The following is a 15,427-nucleotide window of genomic DNA, read 5'->3' as shown; positions in this document are numbered from 1 at the left end:
AATTCCTGCAAGAATATTCGAATATCCTCTTGTCTCAATTAGATATCTTTTATTTAAAATACAAAGCAAAGCCAAAAAAAAAAAACCCACACACCTGAGGTAAAGAAACAACCTAAAGTTTACCTTAAGAAGACTGAAACCTCTGACTGACCAAAAGACAATGTCGGTCTAATGCTCATCTTGAATGTTAACTTCATTATATGAACAATTCTTCTGCAGGTTTTTATGTTTCACATTATATTCCAAGGTTGAAACTAGGAAGACTATAAATTGTCTTAGACTATGTAAGTATTCAAAAATTTCAGAACAAACATGCACACTAGAGTTGATTTTGCTTGGAGCATGTTTTAAATCAATGTTATATACCATTTTTTGAATTAGAGAAACATTACCGATATTGCTTGGATACTGTTACCTAAGACACCGTCCCTCACAACATCCTCCTGGGCAAGCTCCGGAAGTGTGGGATAGATGAGTGCACAGTGAGGTGGATTAGGAACTGGCTGGATGGCAGAGCTCGGAGGGTGGTGATCAGCGGTGCAGAGTCTAGTTGGAGGCCTGTAGCTAGCGGGGTCCCCCAGGGGTCAGTCCTTGGTCCAGTCCTGTTCAATTTATTCATCAATGACCTGGGTGAAGGCACAGAGTGCTCCCTCAGCAAGTTTGTTGATGATACCAAACTGGGAGGAGTAGCTGATACCCCAGAGGGCTGCGCTGCCATCCAGAGGGACCTGGACAGACTGGACAACTGGGCAGTGAAAAACCTCATGCAATTCAACAAGGTTCTGCACCTGGGGAGGAATAACCCCAGACACCAACATGGGCTGGGGACCAACCTTCTGGAGAGCGGCTCTGCAGAGAGGGACCTGGGTGCCATGGTGGACAACAAGTTGACCATGAGGCAGCAGTGTGCCCTCGTGGCCAAGAAGGCCAATGGAATCCTGGGGTGCATTAAGAAGAGCGTCTCCAGCAGATCGAGGGAGGTGATCCTGCCCCTCTACTCAGCCCTGGTGAGGCCGCATCTGGAGTATTGTGTCCAGTTCTGGGCTCCACAGTACAAGAGGGATGTGGAGCTGCTGGAGAGAGTCCAGCGCAGGGCTACAAGGATGATCAGGGGCCTGGAACATCTGCCCTATGAGGAGAGGCTGAGGAAGCTGGGCCTGTTCAGCCTGGAAAAGAAAAGGCTGAGAGGGGACCTGATCAGTGTCTGTAAGTACCTCAACCTCAAGTGAGGCAGTGAGGAGGATGGTGCTGGCCTCTTTTCACTGGTGGCCACCAACTAGAGGAAATGGCCACAAACTGAAGCATCAAAAGTTCCACAGGAACTTCAGGAAAAAATTCTTAACAGTGAGGGTGACAGAGCCCTGGAACAGGCTGCCCAGAGAGGTTGTGGAGTCTCCTTCTCTGGAGATCTTCAAAACCAGCTTGGACGCAGTCCTGTGCCACATGCTCTAGGTGACCCTGCGTGTGCAGGGGGGTTGGACTACATGACCTCTAGAGGTCCCTTCCAACCTTAAGGATTCTATGAAGAAGTTAGTAATCAAAAACGGAAAAGGATAGCATAACTACCATTACAAATGTCTGTTTTGGAAAGAAATAATTCCATATGCTAAAAATGATTTACAGACAGTTGCTAATGGGAGTGGGCACATACAGCTGTCATTTTATTTTAGAAATGTTCTTCTAATGGAAAATAATCAATTTTTCCACTCCTGAATTTACTACTGATTAACTTGAAATATTCACAAAGACACGGTCAAAAAAAGAACTAGGGTACTGTCAGTGACTTAGCATACATAAAGTTTACCATTACTTACTGTAACGTAATTTTAAAAGCTGAATGAGATTTACCTTTTTTTTTTCTTTCATTTTTGAACATTTGTGTATTTGACCTTAAATCACAGTACCAGTAAGATTAATGCACAGGACAAAAAAGCCAGCATGAATCAGAAGTGCTGAAGAAATGATACAGGTGATTTAGAACAGAAAGATCCAAGATAAATATTCATCTTATTATATAGATATCTTGGATTCATATTAAACTTGACAGAGCTTAAAAGACATTCTGCCAAAGGATGTTTTTCTTTTTAGCCCTAAACTTTTTCTTGGCAAAAACCACATCAGAATAGTATTGGGCAGTAAACTGGAATGGGAAGTTCTTTAAATAAAGCTTATAGACAGTGAACAACATAAAATAAAATGATCCCATGTATAGCGCACATGATGAGGAGATACAGCAAATTCCTTTCTCAGTAAACCCCATGAGTCTATTTTGAAAGAATCTGTTCATTTCAGAACTCAGGGAGAAAATATAAAAAATATTAAAGCTGTATTTAAAAACAAACTCCATTTCAATTATCGTTGAAAGAATTTCTTTATATATTGTCTCATCATTAAGACATTCATTACTGTTCATCACATCATATAATTTATATCATTCTCTACAGAGCAATATAATTAAATCAGTATATCAGTGACTTTACACGGATACAGTATTGAAGCCAAGTCTTCTTTTGCTTACTGTCAAGTACAAAACTGCTTAAATAGACTAAAAAAAGCTACACGCAAGAGTTGTAGCACTCCATTTTCATGCCTGATTAAAGTTTACAGTGGTGGCTTTTTGATCTTTCAAGACAAATAGACATGATACCACATAACAGACAGTTGTGCAACCTCAGGCCTAGGAGGAAGACATAACTACCTCCTTTTCCCAGCACCACTTTTCCCCACTTTACTGCTGCTACTACCAGACTTGCTGGAAGATTTCGAGGAGAAAAGTCTTGTCATAAATTCAGAGACATCCGGCAGCTCATGGTTGGAATTCAGCATGTTCATCGACTGCTCCATTTCCTGCATGCAAAGATTAGACAACCTCAAAAGGAGCTCATGACAGTACAGGCTGTTTTGGAGCCTTCATTTCAAAGACTGCATCAGGATGTAAAATTTTCCCTATTACTGCTTTACTGTTAGCGGTCTCCCAAAGAACCTAATGCTATGCATATTTTTAAGCAACCACAACCAAATGCCCAAACTACGCACAGGAACATAAAAACCAGAAACTAAAAGCAATGGTGTATGGAAAAAGGTAACCATGTCTTAAGCAGCCTTACAGGGCAAACTGATAGGAAAAAATCATCATTTGCTATAATAAAAAGAACACTATTGAAATACTTGTCATTTTCAGTATTACTTTCTTGAATTTTAATTTTTAAGCTTCTGTTTACATTTATGGATCCGCATTCTCATCGATTTCGCATACTTTGTTTTTCAAGTTTGACTCACCAATTAGTAATCCACATCTAACATATATATTTTTGAAGTTGTTTGAAGAGATTAGCAACAGCACATGGAGAAATGATAATATTTATACTAATGGTAAATTTAAAATTGTGCTGTTATCTTGCTTTTCTAGTTACCATTCAAAATTGCCTTGTACTGATACAGCTTAAACTGTGTTCAAGATACAATTTAAACAAAAGCTGTAATGGTAGCCTTTTGTTACTGTTACTGCTATACTTAGTATTCCTACAATAAGCGGAGTCATTAGATGACCAATGTCCTAGATAAACAAGTACTAAAGAAAACAAAAAGCTAACTTGAAAAATATACTACAAGCTCCAGACCCGTCACAAGCAAACTGAATTTGGGTATCGGCTTTAGAATTTAATATACAGTCATTATGACATGACATGGATTTGCTGACATGAATGCCATTATAATTGACCTTTTAAAACTACTTTTTGACATTCCCTAAAAATAACTTAAAATAGAGGCAAGATTCTTTCAATTAAAATTTTTCCTTAACCAATCATATTAATTAGGTAATGAGAACAAAACCATGAGAGCAGCCTGTCTGTAGGCAGGGGCAAATGGGGCAATATACTAAGAAATAATTGTTTTTTTAACATTCAACTTGCAAAGTTCACCTTAGTTTAAAGAACATTCCATAGTCACAGAGTGTATTTTCACATTCTGTTTGTATAGAATTTGAAGCTAAAAGAGGCATTACATAGTTCTGATAAGCTTCTTAGAGGTATTATTTACAAAAAAAAAAAAAAAAAAAAAAAAAAAAGGAAAAAAGAAGCAGCAGCTCAAACACCTATAAAGTACTACTGAAGACAGTGGTCATTCAGAGGAGAAGGAATTTAAATGAACCGAGCCCCACAAAAGAAGCCACCCAAAGGCAGTCAAGGAATAGTTCTAAAAATAAGAGAAGAAAATTTAGCAAACACCTTGAATCTCCACTTTGTCCTAGCCTTCTGCTATCGGCAGTTTGCATGGTGGAAGGACAATAAATCACATAATGACTACATTAAGACTTCATATCATACGCACTACTGCAGCATCGGACATTAACAAGCTTTTAAGCTATGCTTTTTGGGGTTAAGAGACAACACACCTTATTTATTGTAACACACTGGATGTCATTGATTACATAATTTTAAAAAATAAAATGCTAACTTTAAACAAAGTACAGAAATATGTTGGAATTTTAGAGAAAAACTAGCCTTGAGAAATTTAATGCTGTATTAAAGCTTTGTAAAACATCATTCATGCTGTAATGTTTTCAAAGCTGTGCCAAACAATTTGTGTGATGTCACAAGCACAAAAATCACAGGTCTAAAACATCAGAATTCATTCCTAAAACAGCAACACAATACTAACTGAATAAATAACACCATTAGGCCTTCCTCGAAAGTCCACTTTTGGTTGTATCACCTTTTCTCTATCTTTTCTGTACTTATCCTTGTTCACCACATTTGCATCAACTGAAACTACTTACCCGTCTCATGTCAGGATCACTGGTGTTGACAACTTTAGGCAAGAGCACAAATATCAGTAATGGAAGAACCATCATCATCACCTACACAGCAAAGACCAGAAAATATTTCTTCCACTTAGTTGTCACCAAAAATATTTTTAGATAAACTGACATCCATTTTTTAGCTAGATAGTCCAACTCCACAACTACTGCAATCAGTTTCAGTAATCCCATTGTTAGGAAAGAAACCAGTTGGGAAGAATTAAGTTACAAACAAAGGACATGAAAGTCAGGCTACTAACACAGGTGCTTGTTAATTCCTTCAACCCTTATGATTACAAGCTGGCAACCTGTTGAGCTCCACACTACTAGAATAAGCATCATGCCATCAAAAGTAAAAGTGGTCAGAGAAAAATCTTTCTATTTAAAAACAGGGCAAAAGCAAGAAACAATTTTCACATCTTTCATCAGACATTATTCTAAAGCTCAGTTTTATCAAAAAAAAAAAAAGGCATAAAAATCAAGCACCTTCACAAAACAAGTGCCAATGTCTTCATCTACTCAAACATTCAGAATGGTATGAACATTAGCATTGCTATTTTAAAACTGGAGAAACATTAAAATGCACATTTTTTTTCCCAAGGATGGCTCATTTAAAGACAAACAAAAATTCAGACTTAGAGAGCCAAGGCATGCTATTAGCTGTAGAAAAAGAAAACACAGATGATGCCTAGATGGCATTTATAATTTTCTTCTCCGCAAATTAACACATATGGTCATTTATAGTCTAATTAAAAATTTAAACCAAAAACATTTCTGCCTGACAATTTTTTTAGTTGTGCAAACAATGGGCAGTTTGATCAATCAGTAACGGATGGAATTAATCAGAAGCATTCTACTATGGATGTCCATACATGTTATTTGCAAAATGTAATTATGCTTGAAGCTGCGGCAAAATCTGATCATTTTTACAACAACAAAGAAAAGTCCTTTTGTTGAGAGCATGACATCTTAAGTTGCAGTTCCAATATCAATATACTTGTTGCAGTTGTCAGTAAGGATTTTTCAGCAACAAATCTTAAACCACCTAAAGATTCCTTGTCTCAAGAATATTATGCGAGCAGTTATTTGCAAACAGTGCATATCTTTTTGCAACTATTTTATTTGCAGTATTCTGAAGAACTAGTGTTTGCATGCTTAGCATAGTCTCCACATTTGTGTGGTGCTTATACGTACCATAGGATTCATGAGGAAATCTGTCCATCCCCAAGACTCTCTCTTTATAAAGTAGGAAGGAGGTCCAGAAGATTTCATCTGAAGTGGGTATGGCAGCCTAACGACTTCAGAAGTTTTGATGTAATTTACATATCTTGCTCTAATGAACCAAAAGTAATAATAATAAATTACAATCTTCCAGCTATTAAAAAATAAAGATTACTCAATATTACTCCAAAGTTTTAATAATAAACTGCAAATACACCTCTAGGCAGTTTCATTTTTCAGAAGCGAATCTCTCTCACCAACATGCTTTCTGTGATTGAATAATATGCACTCTATCATTTTTTTCCCAGGCTATTTATGCAGAATGTAGAATTTAATATGGGAAACAAAACAACATATTGGAAATGTTAGAACCATTTATTTGCAAGCAGCTTCTGCGAAGTTTTTTTCTCACCTTGGTAATAAACAAAACTACACAGTTTAAAGATTAGGTACAGCTTTGAATCACAGAGTTCTTTGAACTGCACACATCTTGCTTAGAGGTAACAGCTGTGATGCTAATTTTGGCTTTTCCCTAAGTACATCGCTTTACATTTGAAATAAGCAATTTCAATAAGAGCTTATACACAGTATCTCGGCTATTCAATCACCAAGTTCCTTCCTACTTTATTACAAAAAGAACCCTAGAGTTACCAATGAGATTCTGCCTAACAAAGTATAAACTTAAGATCATAAAGTTAAAAAAAGTGCTGTTATTATAGACAGATTGTTTATACTCTTTTCTGTTTAAGGTTTCAATGCTGAAGAACCCCAAAAATACTATTGTCATTTAAATCTTATATATAACATTATGTTTCATAAGCTGCACACATATGTCTTTGCTGTCTAGCTACAGGAAAAGTAGGTACAAAAAGATTTATTTAAACTAATATCATCTTAATAAGATCATCATTTCTCTGCACTGTTTACTGAACAGTGTGTAGCTACACACACCTATATCATTGATGATCTACCTGTCCAGAGCAAGCAAAAACAGTCTAACGATGCTGCAGAAAAACTGCAGACTAGCAACTAGAAAGAAGATTTTACGGAGATCTAATGGATGTACTCTAGAATTTAGGAACAAACTTGGTCCTTCGCTGCACATTGTGATCATTCATCAAAATGCAAGGAATAAAAGGAGGTAAATGAGGCACATCTGAAGAGAAAGCAGTTCAACTGATCTATGTCAAGATTTTATTTTAGGATAGTTGCATGAGAATCTAATAAAAGCAAACAAGGTATAGAATCCTACCTAATTCATCCATTTCTTCCTATTTTAAGGTCATAAAAACAAGAGGGAAAAAAAAAAAAAAAAACAGACTTTGGATTTTAAGAAATTTGTTCCTCGAAGTAATGTGAAAAAATTTGCAACACATGGTCTGAAATAGAGCTATCATATCTACCGAAATTGTAAGCTACATACCATACCACATTATTGGGCACACTGAATAGAAAGAGGTTAAAAAAAAAAAAAAATCAGAGAAGACTCACCTCATTTTGCCTTTTGAAGTTATGTCAACTCTAACAGGTTCAAATTTATGAGCAGGAGATATAACTTCCACTACGTAAGATCCAGAAGGTATATCATGAACCACAAAACTTCCATCTGTCCTGCAAAAAATTAAGTTCCACTTCATTTCAATATGTTTCAAATCACAACAGTATTGAGTGGTTATTTTAAGAAATTATAATAGTATCATTTTGTATTATAAATCTGAGTATTACAACAATGACCAAAGGGAAATTTAATTCACTCTGCACTCATAATACTAAGACCCTTAAGACCATCAACGTGTGCCACAACAACAGCACAAATTACCAGTTACATTCAAGATCTCTTCATGTGCAAAAGCTCTTGTCTTGTTGGAGGAATAACTCAGCAGTCTAAGTGAGATCTGAAACAGACGGATTTCATATACTCAAATGATGTCAGAGGTGACTCATGCCTTCCCTTTTCCTTCTGAAACAGGTACGATTAAGTTCAGTACTACTGGAACTAAAAAGAAATTTGAGATCCTACATAATGTGCCTACATATTACAGGTGAATTGCAAAGCACAAAAAAAAAAGGTTTGTGCCCTTATTACAAAAAACATACAGTTTGATGCACATAAACAATAGTTTGGTGACTACGTTACACTGTCATAAACAAGGTAGGCTTACAGCTAAGATTATTTCCTCATGATCTATGTAGCTCTAGTTATATACAAGAGTTTGGAAACTCATCCATGGCATTTACTTCTCAGTACAATGTAAGGCTCCTTCAACTTACTTGTGCTGACTTAACAGGTGCTTTACTGAAACCATTCTACTAGTTTAGCAAGTATAATTAGTTCTGATAACTATCAGATAGTTCCCAAAGTTAAGCTCATCCTCTTGCAGAGTGAATAATCCAAAGCGTTTGACAATTATGAAATGCTGCATCTTAATTCTGATAGAACTTGGAAAGCAAAATTCTGCATTAAATATCATTAGAGGATTTTAGAATGGACTGCTACTCTTGAAGCCATAATATTAATTCAATTCTTAATTCTGAGGGCGTTTTCAATGTTTTAGTAACTCTAGATGCTTAGCGAATCTGAACATACTGTTACTTGAGATTGCATGAGCTGTGTGATGCTTTTATGGCTTCCAAATGCATTTGCACCATTTTCCTTGAATGAATAAAACCATACAGTGTGAAAGTTTCTTCTGCTGGTACAAAAGGCAGCAGCAAATTTGTGCTTGTAGCAGCTAACTACAACTGTAACTTTCTGCCCTTCTACAGTTCTGGTTCCTCGCTGGACAGAGCCCAAAGTGCATCTGCAATAGCAAAAGAAGAAATGCTATTTTGGGCTAGTCCTGTTTATCTTCCCTCTCTCCACTCTTCTCCAGAAAGAAGAAGAAAAAAAGTCTTTACTGATGAAAAGGTCTTAAAATGAAAAAGTGACAGAATTTGGGCCTACAAAAGCTAAGAGGCAGCACTGTTCCGTAGAACAAAATGCATTTTCTTTTAAATGGAAAGGCAGTTCTAGTATTTTGCTACCTAAAAAGCCTCACTCGTGAATCAGTGAGGGCTCAAGACCCAAAGCAAGCGTCCGGCACAGCCGGTTCCCACCGCAGGCCTGGCCGTTGCGGGGACAGCGCGTGAGAAGACGCAAGAGCGGGGCCGGGGCCGCGGGCCCTCGGCTCTGCCCGGCTGCCGCCCTCTCCCGCGCGGCACCGGGACGTTAAACCGCCGCCCCCGGCTCGCGGCGCCGCTAACGGCCGCGGCGCGGCGGGCACGACGCGCTGCCCCGCACCCGGCCGCAGCCGCGGCCGCCCGGCGCTCACTTGAGGAAGCCGACGTGCTCCTCCCCGTCCACGAGCACCCGGGCCCCCGCGATCCAGTCCTGCGGCTTCACGCCCGGCACCACGGCCCGGCCCTCGATCTTATACCGCTCGCCCGGGCCTGGGCCTGGGCCTGGGCCCGCGCCGCCCGGCGGCTCCGCCGCCCCGACGGCCTCGGAGCCCGCGGCGCCGCGAGCCAGCAGCGACGCCGCGAGCCAGAGCAGCGCCAGCGCCCCCGACGCCGCACGGGCCGCACCGCCCGCCGCCATGGCGCCGCCGCCCCCCTCGGCTCGGCAGCGGCGGCCGCCCCTCTGCGCATGCGCCGCGCGCGTCGCGCCGCGCCCAGGGAGGGAATCCGCGCGGAGAGGCGGGAGAAGAACTCGCTGCGCGTGCGCAACAGGCGGGCCGAGGGGGGCGGTGCCCGCTCTGCGCACGCGCATTTGGAAGAGTGACGCCCCTGGCCCCACGTGACGAGCACTCGCCTATAGGAGTGAGCGGAGTCGCTGGGCATGACGGGGACCGAGGCGGAACTGAGCCGCCTCCTGTGATGCCCTGGGCGGCTCTGGGGGCTCCCGGGGGTGGCCGCGAAGCGGCTGCGAAGCGGCTGCGGGGGGAGGTTCGCGCCTCCCTTCTGTGAGGGAACGCAAAGGGTGATCCGGGAGAGCTGAAAGGACGCACATGTGAAACTAAAGGGCATAATACTATGAACAAGTAACTGTGTCTTCTTGGGTAGCAGGAGGGCCCATTCGGAGTTAAGATGCTGCAAATTAAATGTCGATAGTCGCCACTTGAAAAAGAATAAAGATTTTTCTAGAAAAAACAAATCCCCCCAAATCTTACAGTAACAGTAGATTAAAAATGGTCATTTTAATCAAAGCCCAGAGTATATTTATCTAACTTGTGATTTATGTAAATATGCTTCATTTCTGATGCAAAACTAGAACTTGATGAGGAACTAGAACTTGTTTTGCAGGGAAATCCAGCCTGGATGTGGCAAGTGCCTTCATGAACACGTAGGAGGCTCCCTGTGAACAAGGTGATAATATTTCTGGAAAATCCTCTGGGACAAACTCATCCACTTGCCGAAAGCACAGCCAGGAGCCATCACTGTCCCTTGCCACTAATGTCTTGCCACTAAGGGTCTCGCTCCCTGGGTAGCAGATACCTGGAAGATGACAGTCGGTTTCAGATGAGTTCCAGCCTGTTCCCGAGCACGTCCTCGGTTTTGTCCGAGTTACCTCAAGCACCCGCCAACTCTGCAGAGATGTCGACGAGATGGATGGGACCCGACAGGCCCTAATGGGCTGAACAAAGAGCAGGTCTACGCTAATGGCAATGTTGTCATCCCTGCAACACCTAAATCCATATCTCCAGATTCTTGTCATTTTTGGTGTCGTGCAAATTCAAGAGCAAGAGCTGAGCCCTCTGAAAGCAGCATCAAAATCCACAAGCACCATAGATGGATTCTGCGACCCTGAAAAAAAGCCTTAAATACCGAGGGTTTTTTTCTTCTCCATGAGAAGACCAGCTTTTGTTTAGAAATACAAACAGTAACCTGATAATGTTATTGCTTTACTTTAATAAAATGAACTAGAAACAACAGCATCTGAAAATCTGGTAATTCAGGCAGACACGTGCAGGATTCTCAAATTCTGATAGACAAACAGGGAGCAGCTTTGCCATATGACTATAATTGTAGTGTATTATTTGAGCCGGTCCCCCAACTGCTACATAGATAATCAGGCAATGCTTAGTATGCTGAATAAGCAGTGTTGGTCCACAAATGTTGTATGGAACCAAAGGCATAGCCTAGATGATTTAAAGATCAAATAGGGATTATAGGTGCACCACAATCCACATAACTACATCCCAGAAATATTGTCAGAACAAGCTGAATGAGTTGGACTAAATGTGGCAGTCATTATCTGTAATGTGATATATATTATAATTTGCTTAAATTATATTAGAGTTTTGAACTTCTGTAAAATATTAACAGTTCAAATATATTTGTAGATCTTGTCACCTTACACTTTATCAAAATTTCTAGAAGTAGTAGAAGATTCATGTCTGTTTACACACCTATGTTTCTGCTTTACAAAGTCTCTTGAGCAGGGACAAGAACAGAGCGCGGGATACACTGTTACTGTTAGGCTTCCAGCATCCTGTTCCCTTCCTTTGTAGGTAGGATTGGTAGTGGATGTGTAGTTAGGCAATTATTCAAGCTTCTGCCTGTTGAGGAAGATATTATCAGGTAATTTGGATCCTTTGAAATTCCAGCTTCTGTGTCAGTTACGTGTGAGAGGTGTCAAAGACTGTCAAAAATTCTGTACAGGAAAGATGTCCATAGAATTCTTGCAACCAGTTCACTTTATCGGCTGCAATTCTTGGGAAGTCTGCTTCCTTGGGAAATGGTTTCTGGTCAGTGTATACAACCAGGGAAAATATTTATTGTAGTTCCTAAGGTGGTCTTGCCCTTCACATTTACCTGTAATGACTAAGTCACTTTCTATCTCTTAAAACAGTCCTCATCCTCGCTAACCGTGGAAATGATCCTGCATGTTATTGTACAGCAGGAGTCCTTGGAAGTCTCTCAAACTTCTTATCAGTTGCAGATAGGAACTTTTTTTTTCCCCCCCTAAGGCTGATCTCTCTGCCCCGGCGGCCAAGCAAGGACAGAATTTTACAGAAAATGCATTGACGATGTCTGTCTGTGAACAGGAGAAAAATCCTGCAAGAAACAGGAATAAACACCCCTTTATTATTTCATATTTATAGTTTGGTAATAGAATCAAACACTGCAGCTTAATACTATACACTGCTTGTGCACTCCCACTTGTGCTTTTTTTTTTTTAATTGTTGATAATGTATTTTCTGATCTGATAGCAGATCAGAGGTGAGGCCTAAATACCCACCCAAGCAAGCAGATTATGACACTAAACTAACTGCAAGTAGTTGGGAAAATCCAGCATAAAGCCGCTGTGAAAGGCAAGAGGCAGCTCACTCCTCCCCACGAGCAGCTAAATACCGCAGCCGATTACAGCTGAATACAGAATCAACAGCAATAGGGCAGTGTTTGCCCTTGTTATTGTTCTTTTTTTAAAAAAAATCTGTTGTACAGCGGGACCATCTCGCCCTCTACCGGCAAGTTCCCTTGCTGCACTATAAACATCTACTCGATGCAACTTCGTTAAGAACAAAACAGAACAAGGTAATATTGAGAGCCTGGGCTCAGTGACAGCATTCTCACTGTCACCATATCAAACCCCATGAGCTCTGTCTGCTTCTGAGCCCACGTCCTGGCCTGCGTGGAAAGGACGTGGCCTCCCATGTCCTGCTCCCCATGTCCTGCTTGGGAAGGATGATTGCACCCCATGTCCTGCTCTCCATGGTGGAAGGACTTGTGCACAAGGGCACAAAGGCTCCTAACACCTCTACATATCTCTCAAAGCACTACAGTGTGCCCAGGATTGTCACACTTTCTTTTCCTAACAGTGCTCGTTCCTAGTACATCTCTTTCAGGTTTACCTCACCTCTATTTTCCACCTCCAAATTCAGGATTTTTTTTTTTCTTCAAGAATTAGTTTATATGGTTCTGGTAATATACACCTAAAAACATAAAGGGATTTCATAGTTAATAAAAGGGTTTAGTGGATTAATATGTTCTTCATTTTAATAAGCACAACTAGAAAACACCGAAATTGATATTATCAGATGATATCTGCTTGTGACCAACTGAACCAACAGGACAACAAACACAGGTGGAAGGTGACAGGGACCTGGAAGTTGTCTTGTGGTATTTTGAGGTCTTCCTGTGGCTTACCACAGAAGCTGACCATACATCTCTATTTAGTAGTAGCAACCCAAGCATGCGGCCTGGTCAAGGCCTCCGCCACACGTCAAGCTGTGCAGGGAACCAGCGGTGCCACCCTGGATGGTGCTTCACACGTGCTTGGATGTCTGGGACGTTGCTCACAGAGGCACCACCTCTCACCATTTACCTAATGTCACAGTGATGCATCACTGTGGCGCTCGGTGCTCCAAGAACACAACCAGCGTAATATCCTTCATTCTTTGTGCATGCTCTTAATAGCCTTTTTTCCCATTTGAGTTTTGCCTATATAGAGCCACAAGGTGGCCTCAACACAATACCGCAGTATCAGAACCTCTAGAGGATCCTACGCAAAGTATTTTTTGCATTACTGCAGTTATTGGCAGTAGAGTGCTACAGAACATCCTTTCTTGCTTTGGAGTCCAAGCAGAAGAAGTTTCAAGGTCTCTCGAGGATTTCTTCACACCAGAGCAATGACAACATCTTTGTGCTGTCAGAGCAGTGTAAAGAAGTCGTGTTGCTTTTGGGAGGGTATCCTACCAAAAGAGCATCCTAATCAGTGACTAAGTAGCCACAGGCAGAGCAGAGCCGCTAGTATTTTGCCCTGCACAGGCTCTGGGAAATCGTAAGCCCACCAAGCAAGGGGCCGTTGTAACTCAGCCTGCAGTTAGGCTACTGCTGCCTCTGCCGAAAAGGAGAGGGCCGAGGAGCCTCCTCCTGACTGGAAGTTTGGCAGCGCGTTTCCAGCCTACCATGAAGTGTGTTGTTTTTCAAGGGACTGATCAACCAAAGACCACTAAGGATTGTGATCGGCACCATTTCTAAGCCCACTGCTCCTTCATTTACTTTTGTATATATATGTGTATATATATATATATATATATACACACACACACACACACACATATATACACATTTACCCAAAGAAACATTCTGTGCTGTATTAGTTGTCAAAACTGTACTATAAGCAAATTCAGATTAAAACCAACTATGAAAGTACAACCAGCACATTCATATTATTTGACAGAGCAAACAAAGCCTGGACTTCATTCGGCAGCAAAAAAATAACAAAAAACTACAGTGACTATTCACTCATCCATTTCTTAATAGTAGAAATGATTCTGCAATGCCTTTTTCCTTTTCCTTTCTTTTAAGGCAGATCTACGATTCTGAAGCAGTAGCTACTCCTGCTGTGTATCCCCCTCACCGGTTGTGCAGAGGCATCCCACAGGCATTTCCATTCCTGTGGCTGTTCTCATGGAGCTGAGAGCTACAGTGCTCCTTATCTGCTGGATACCTCCATAAGTGGCTTCCCTGTACAAGACAGTTATTGGATATATTTTGATATACGCCTGCTTACTCATGGCGGCACAGCTGGTAGCCGATGGACGTTACCAGCTGATCCTTCTTTAAAATCCAGCAGTTATAACTATTGGTAGCTAGCTTTTTTTTTTTTTTTTTTTTTTTTTTTTTTTTTTTTTTAAATACTGTCACATTTCAGCATCTTGGCCTGGTTCTTTTGTTCTTTCTATTTTCAAGCTATTTGTTATTGGAAGAAGAAATTTTTGTTCAACCCTTGAGTTTTTGTCATTTGCCTGAATGAAATATTTTGGATTACAGTACTGTCACCCATGTAATATTCCTTTTACAGCTTAAGGTGCATTGCTATTTGTATAGTCTGCTACACTGAATCATTAGACTGTGCAAGTGGTGACTTGAGGAACCCAAATTCATGCAAATAGAATTGCTCAGAGGAACCACTTTGGTGAATTGCAGGCATCATCTATCATTAATCAGTGGCAAACAAGTTAATTTTCTGTGTGTTGCTGCATTGCTATTCAATGTGTTAAACAGCTTCATTAAAACAGGATGATTAGCAGTTTTGCAATCAATAATATTTCCTGTTTGATTCAAGTAACCTATGCCAACCATAGACTAAAATTAGAGTCTTATGGGATTTTAGTGATTTTTTTCTAAACTTCGTTTTTTAAAAAAAACTTTAATAGTTCAGTTTTAAAAAGCATTTGCCTTTGTTTTGTTTTCAGAGAGGCACTGAAAGTTAAGCATTTGTACAATCATAATACAAGGTTTATCATATAAAATCCTTCCAGTTGCAGTACAGAGATTTGTACTTGCTCTAGGCTTCACGATTGTGGATGCCTAAGTTTTTTGTTTTCTTTGAACTATGAGAGGTTGAGTCATTTTATATTTCTTACAACAGCTAATTAATTTTTTGGGGAAAATAGTAGCATAAGTCACTTTCAAGGG

At 40.5% G+C, this 15,427-nt stretch overlaps 1 protein-coding gene across 1 annotated transcript; it reads right to left on the bottom strand.

The window, feature by feature from the left end:
• Positions 1-2,424: 2,424 nt before the first annotated feature.
• EMC7 (ER membrane protein complex subunit 7) lies at positions 2,425-9,599 on the bottom strand. Its single transcript, XM_088529388.1, has 5 exons — positions 9,334-9,599; positions 7,514-7,633; positions 5,996-6,134; positions 4,781-4,861; positions 2,425-2,847 (listed from the first exon to the last, which is right to left on the bottom strand). The coding sequence occupies exons 1-5, from the start codon at positions 9,597-9,599 to the stop codon at positions 2,695-2,697; spliced, it is 759 nt and encodes a 252-aa protein (XP_088385514.1). The 3' UTR covers positions 2,425-2,694.
• Between the last annotated feature and the right edge of the window lie 5,828 nt (positions 9,600-15,427).

Source organism: Tinamus guttatus, unplaced genomic scaffold (genome assembly GCF_059628265.1).
Source record: "Tinamus guttatus ecotype Peru unplaced genomic scaffold, ASM5962826v1 Tinamus_guttatus_pri_ptg000327l, whole genome shotgun sequence".
NCBI lineage: Eukaryota > Metazoa > Chordata > Aves > Tinamiformes > Tinamidae > Tinamus > Tinamus guttatus.
This window is presented reverse-complemented; position numbering and strand designations above follow the sequence as displayed.

What these genes read in the sequence shown, in the direction of transcription:
- EMC7 (XM_088529388.1), bottom strand. Translation starts at nt 9,599, where the DNA reads ATGGCGGCGGGCGGTGCGGCCCGTGCGGCGTCGGGGGCGCTGGCGCTG. An exon ending in GAGCACGTCGGCTTCCTCAA is followed by an intron (nt 7,634 to 9,333) that starts GTGAGCGCCGGG and finishes AATTTTTTGCAG; the next exon opens with GACAGATGGAAGTTTTGTGG. An exon ending in GTGATCCTGACATGAGACGG is followed by an intron (nt 2,848 to 4,780) that starts GTAAGTAGTTTC and finishes CTTTGCATGCAG; the next exon opens with GAAATGGAGCAGTCGATGAA.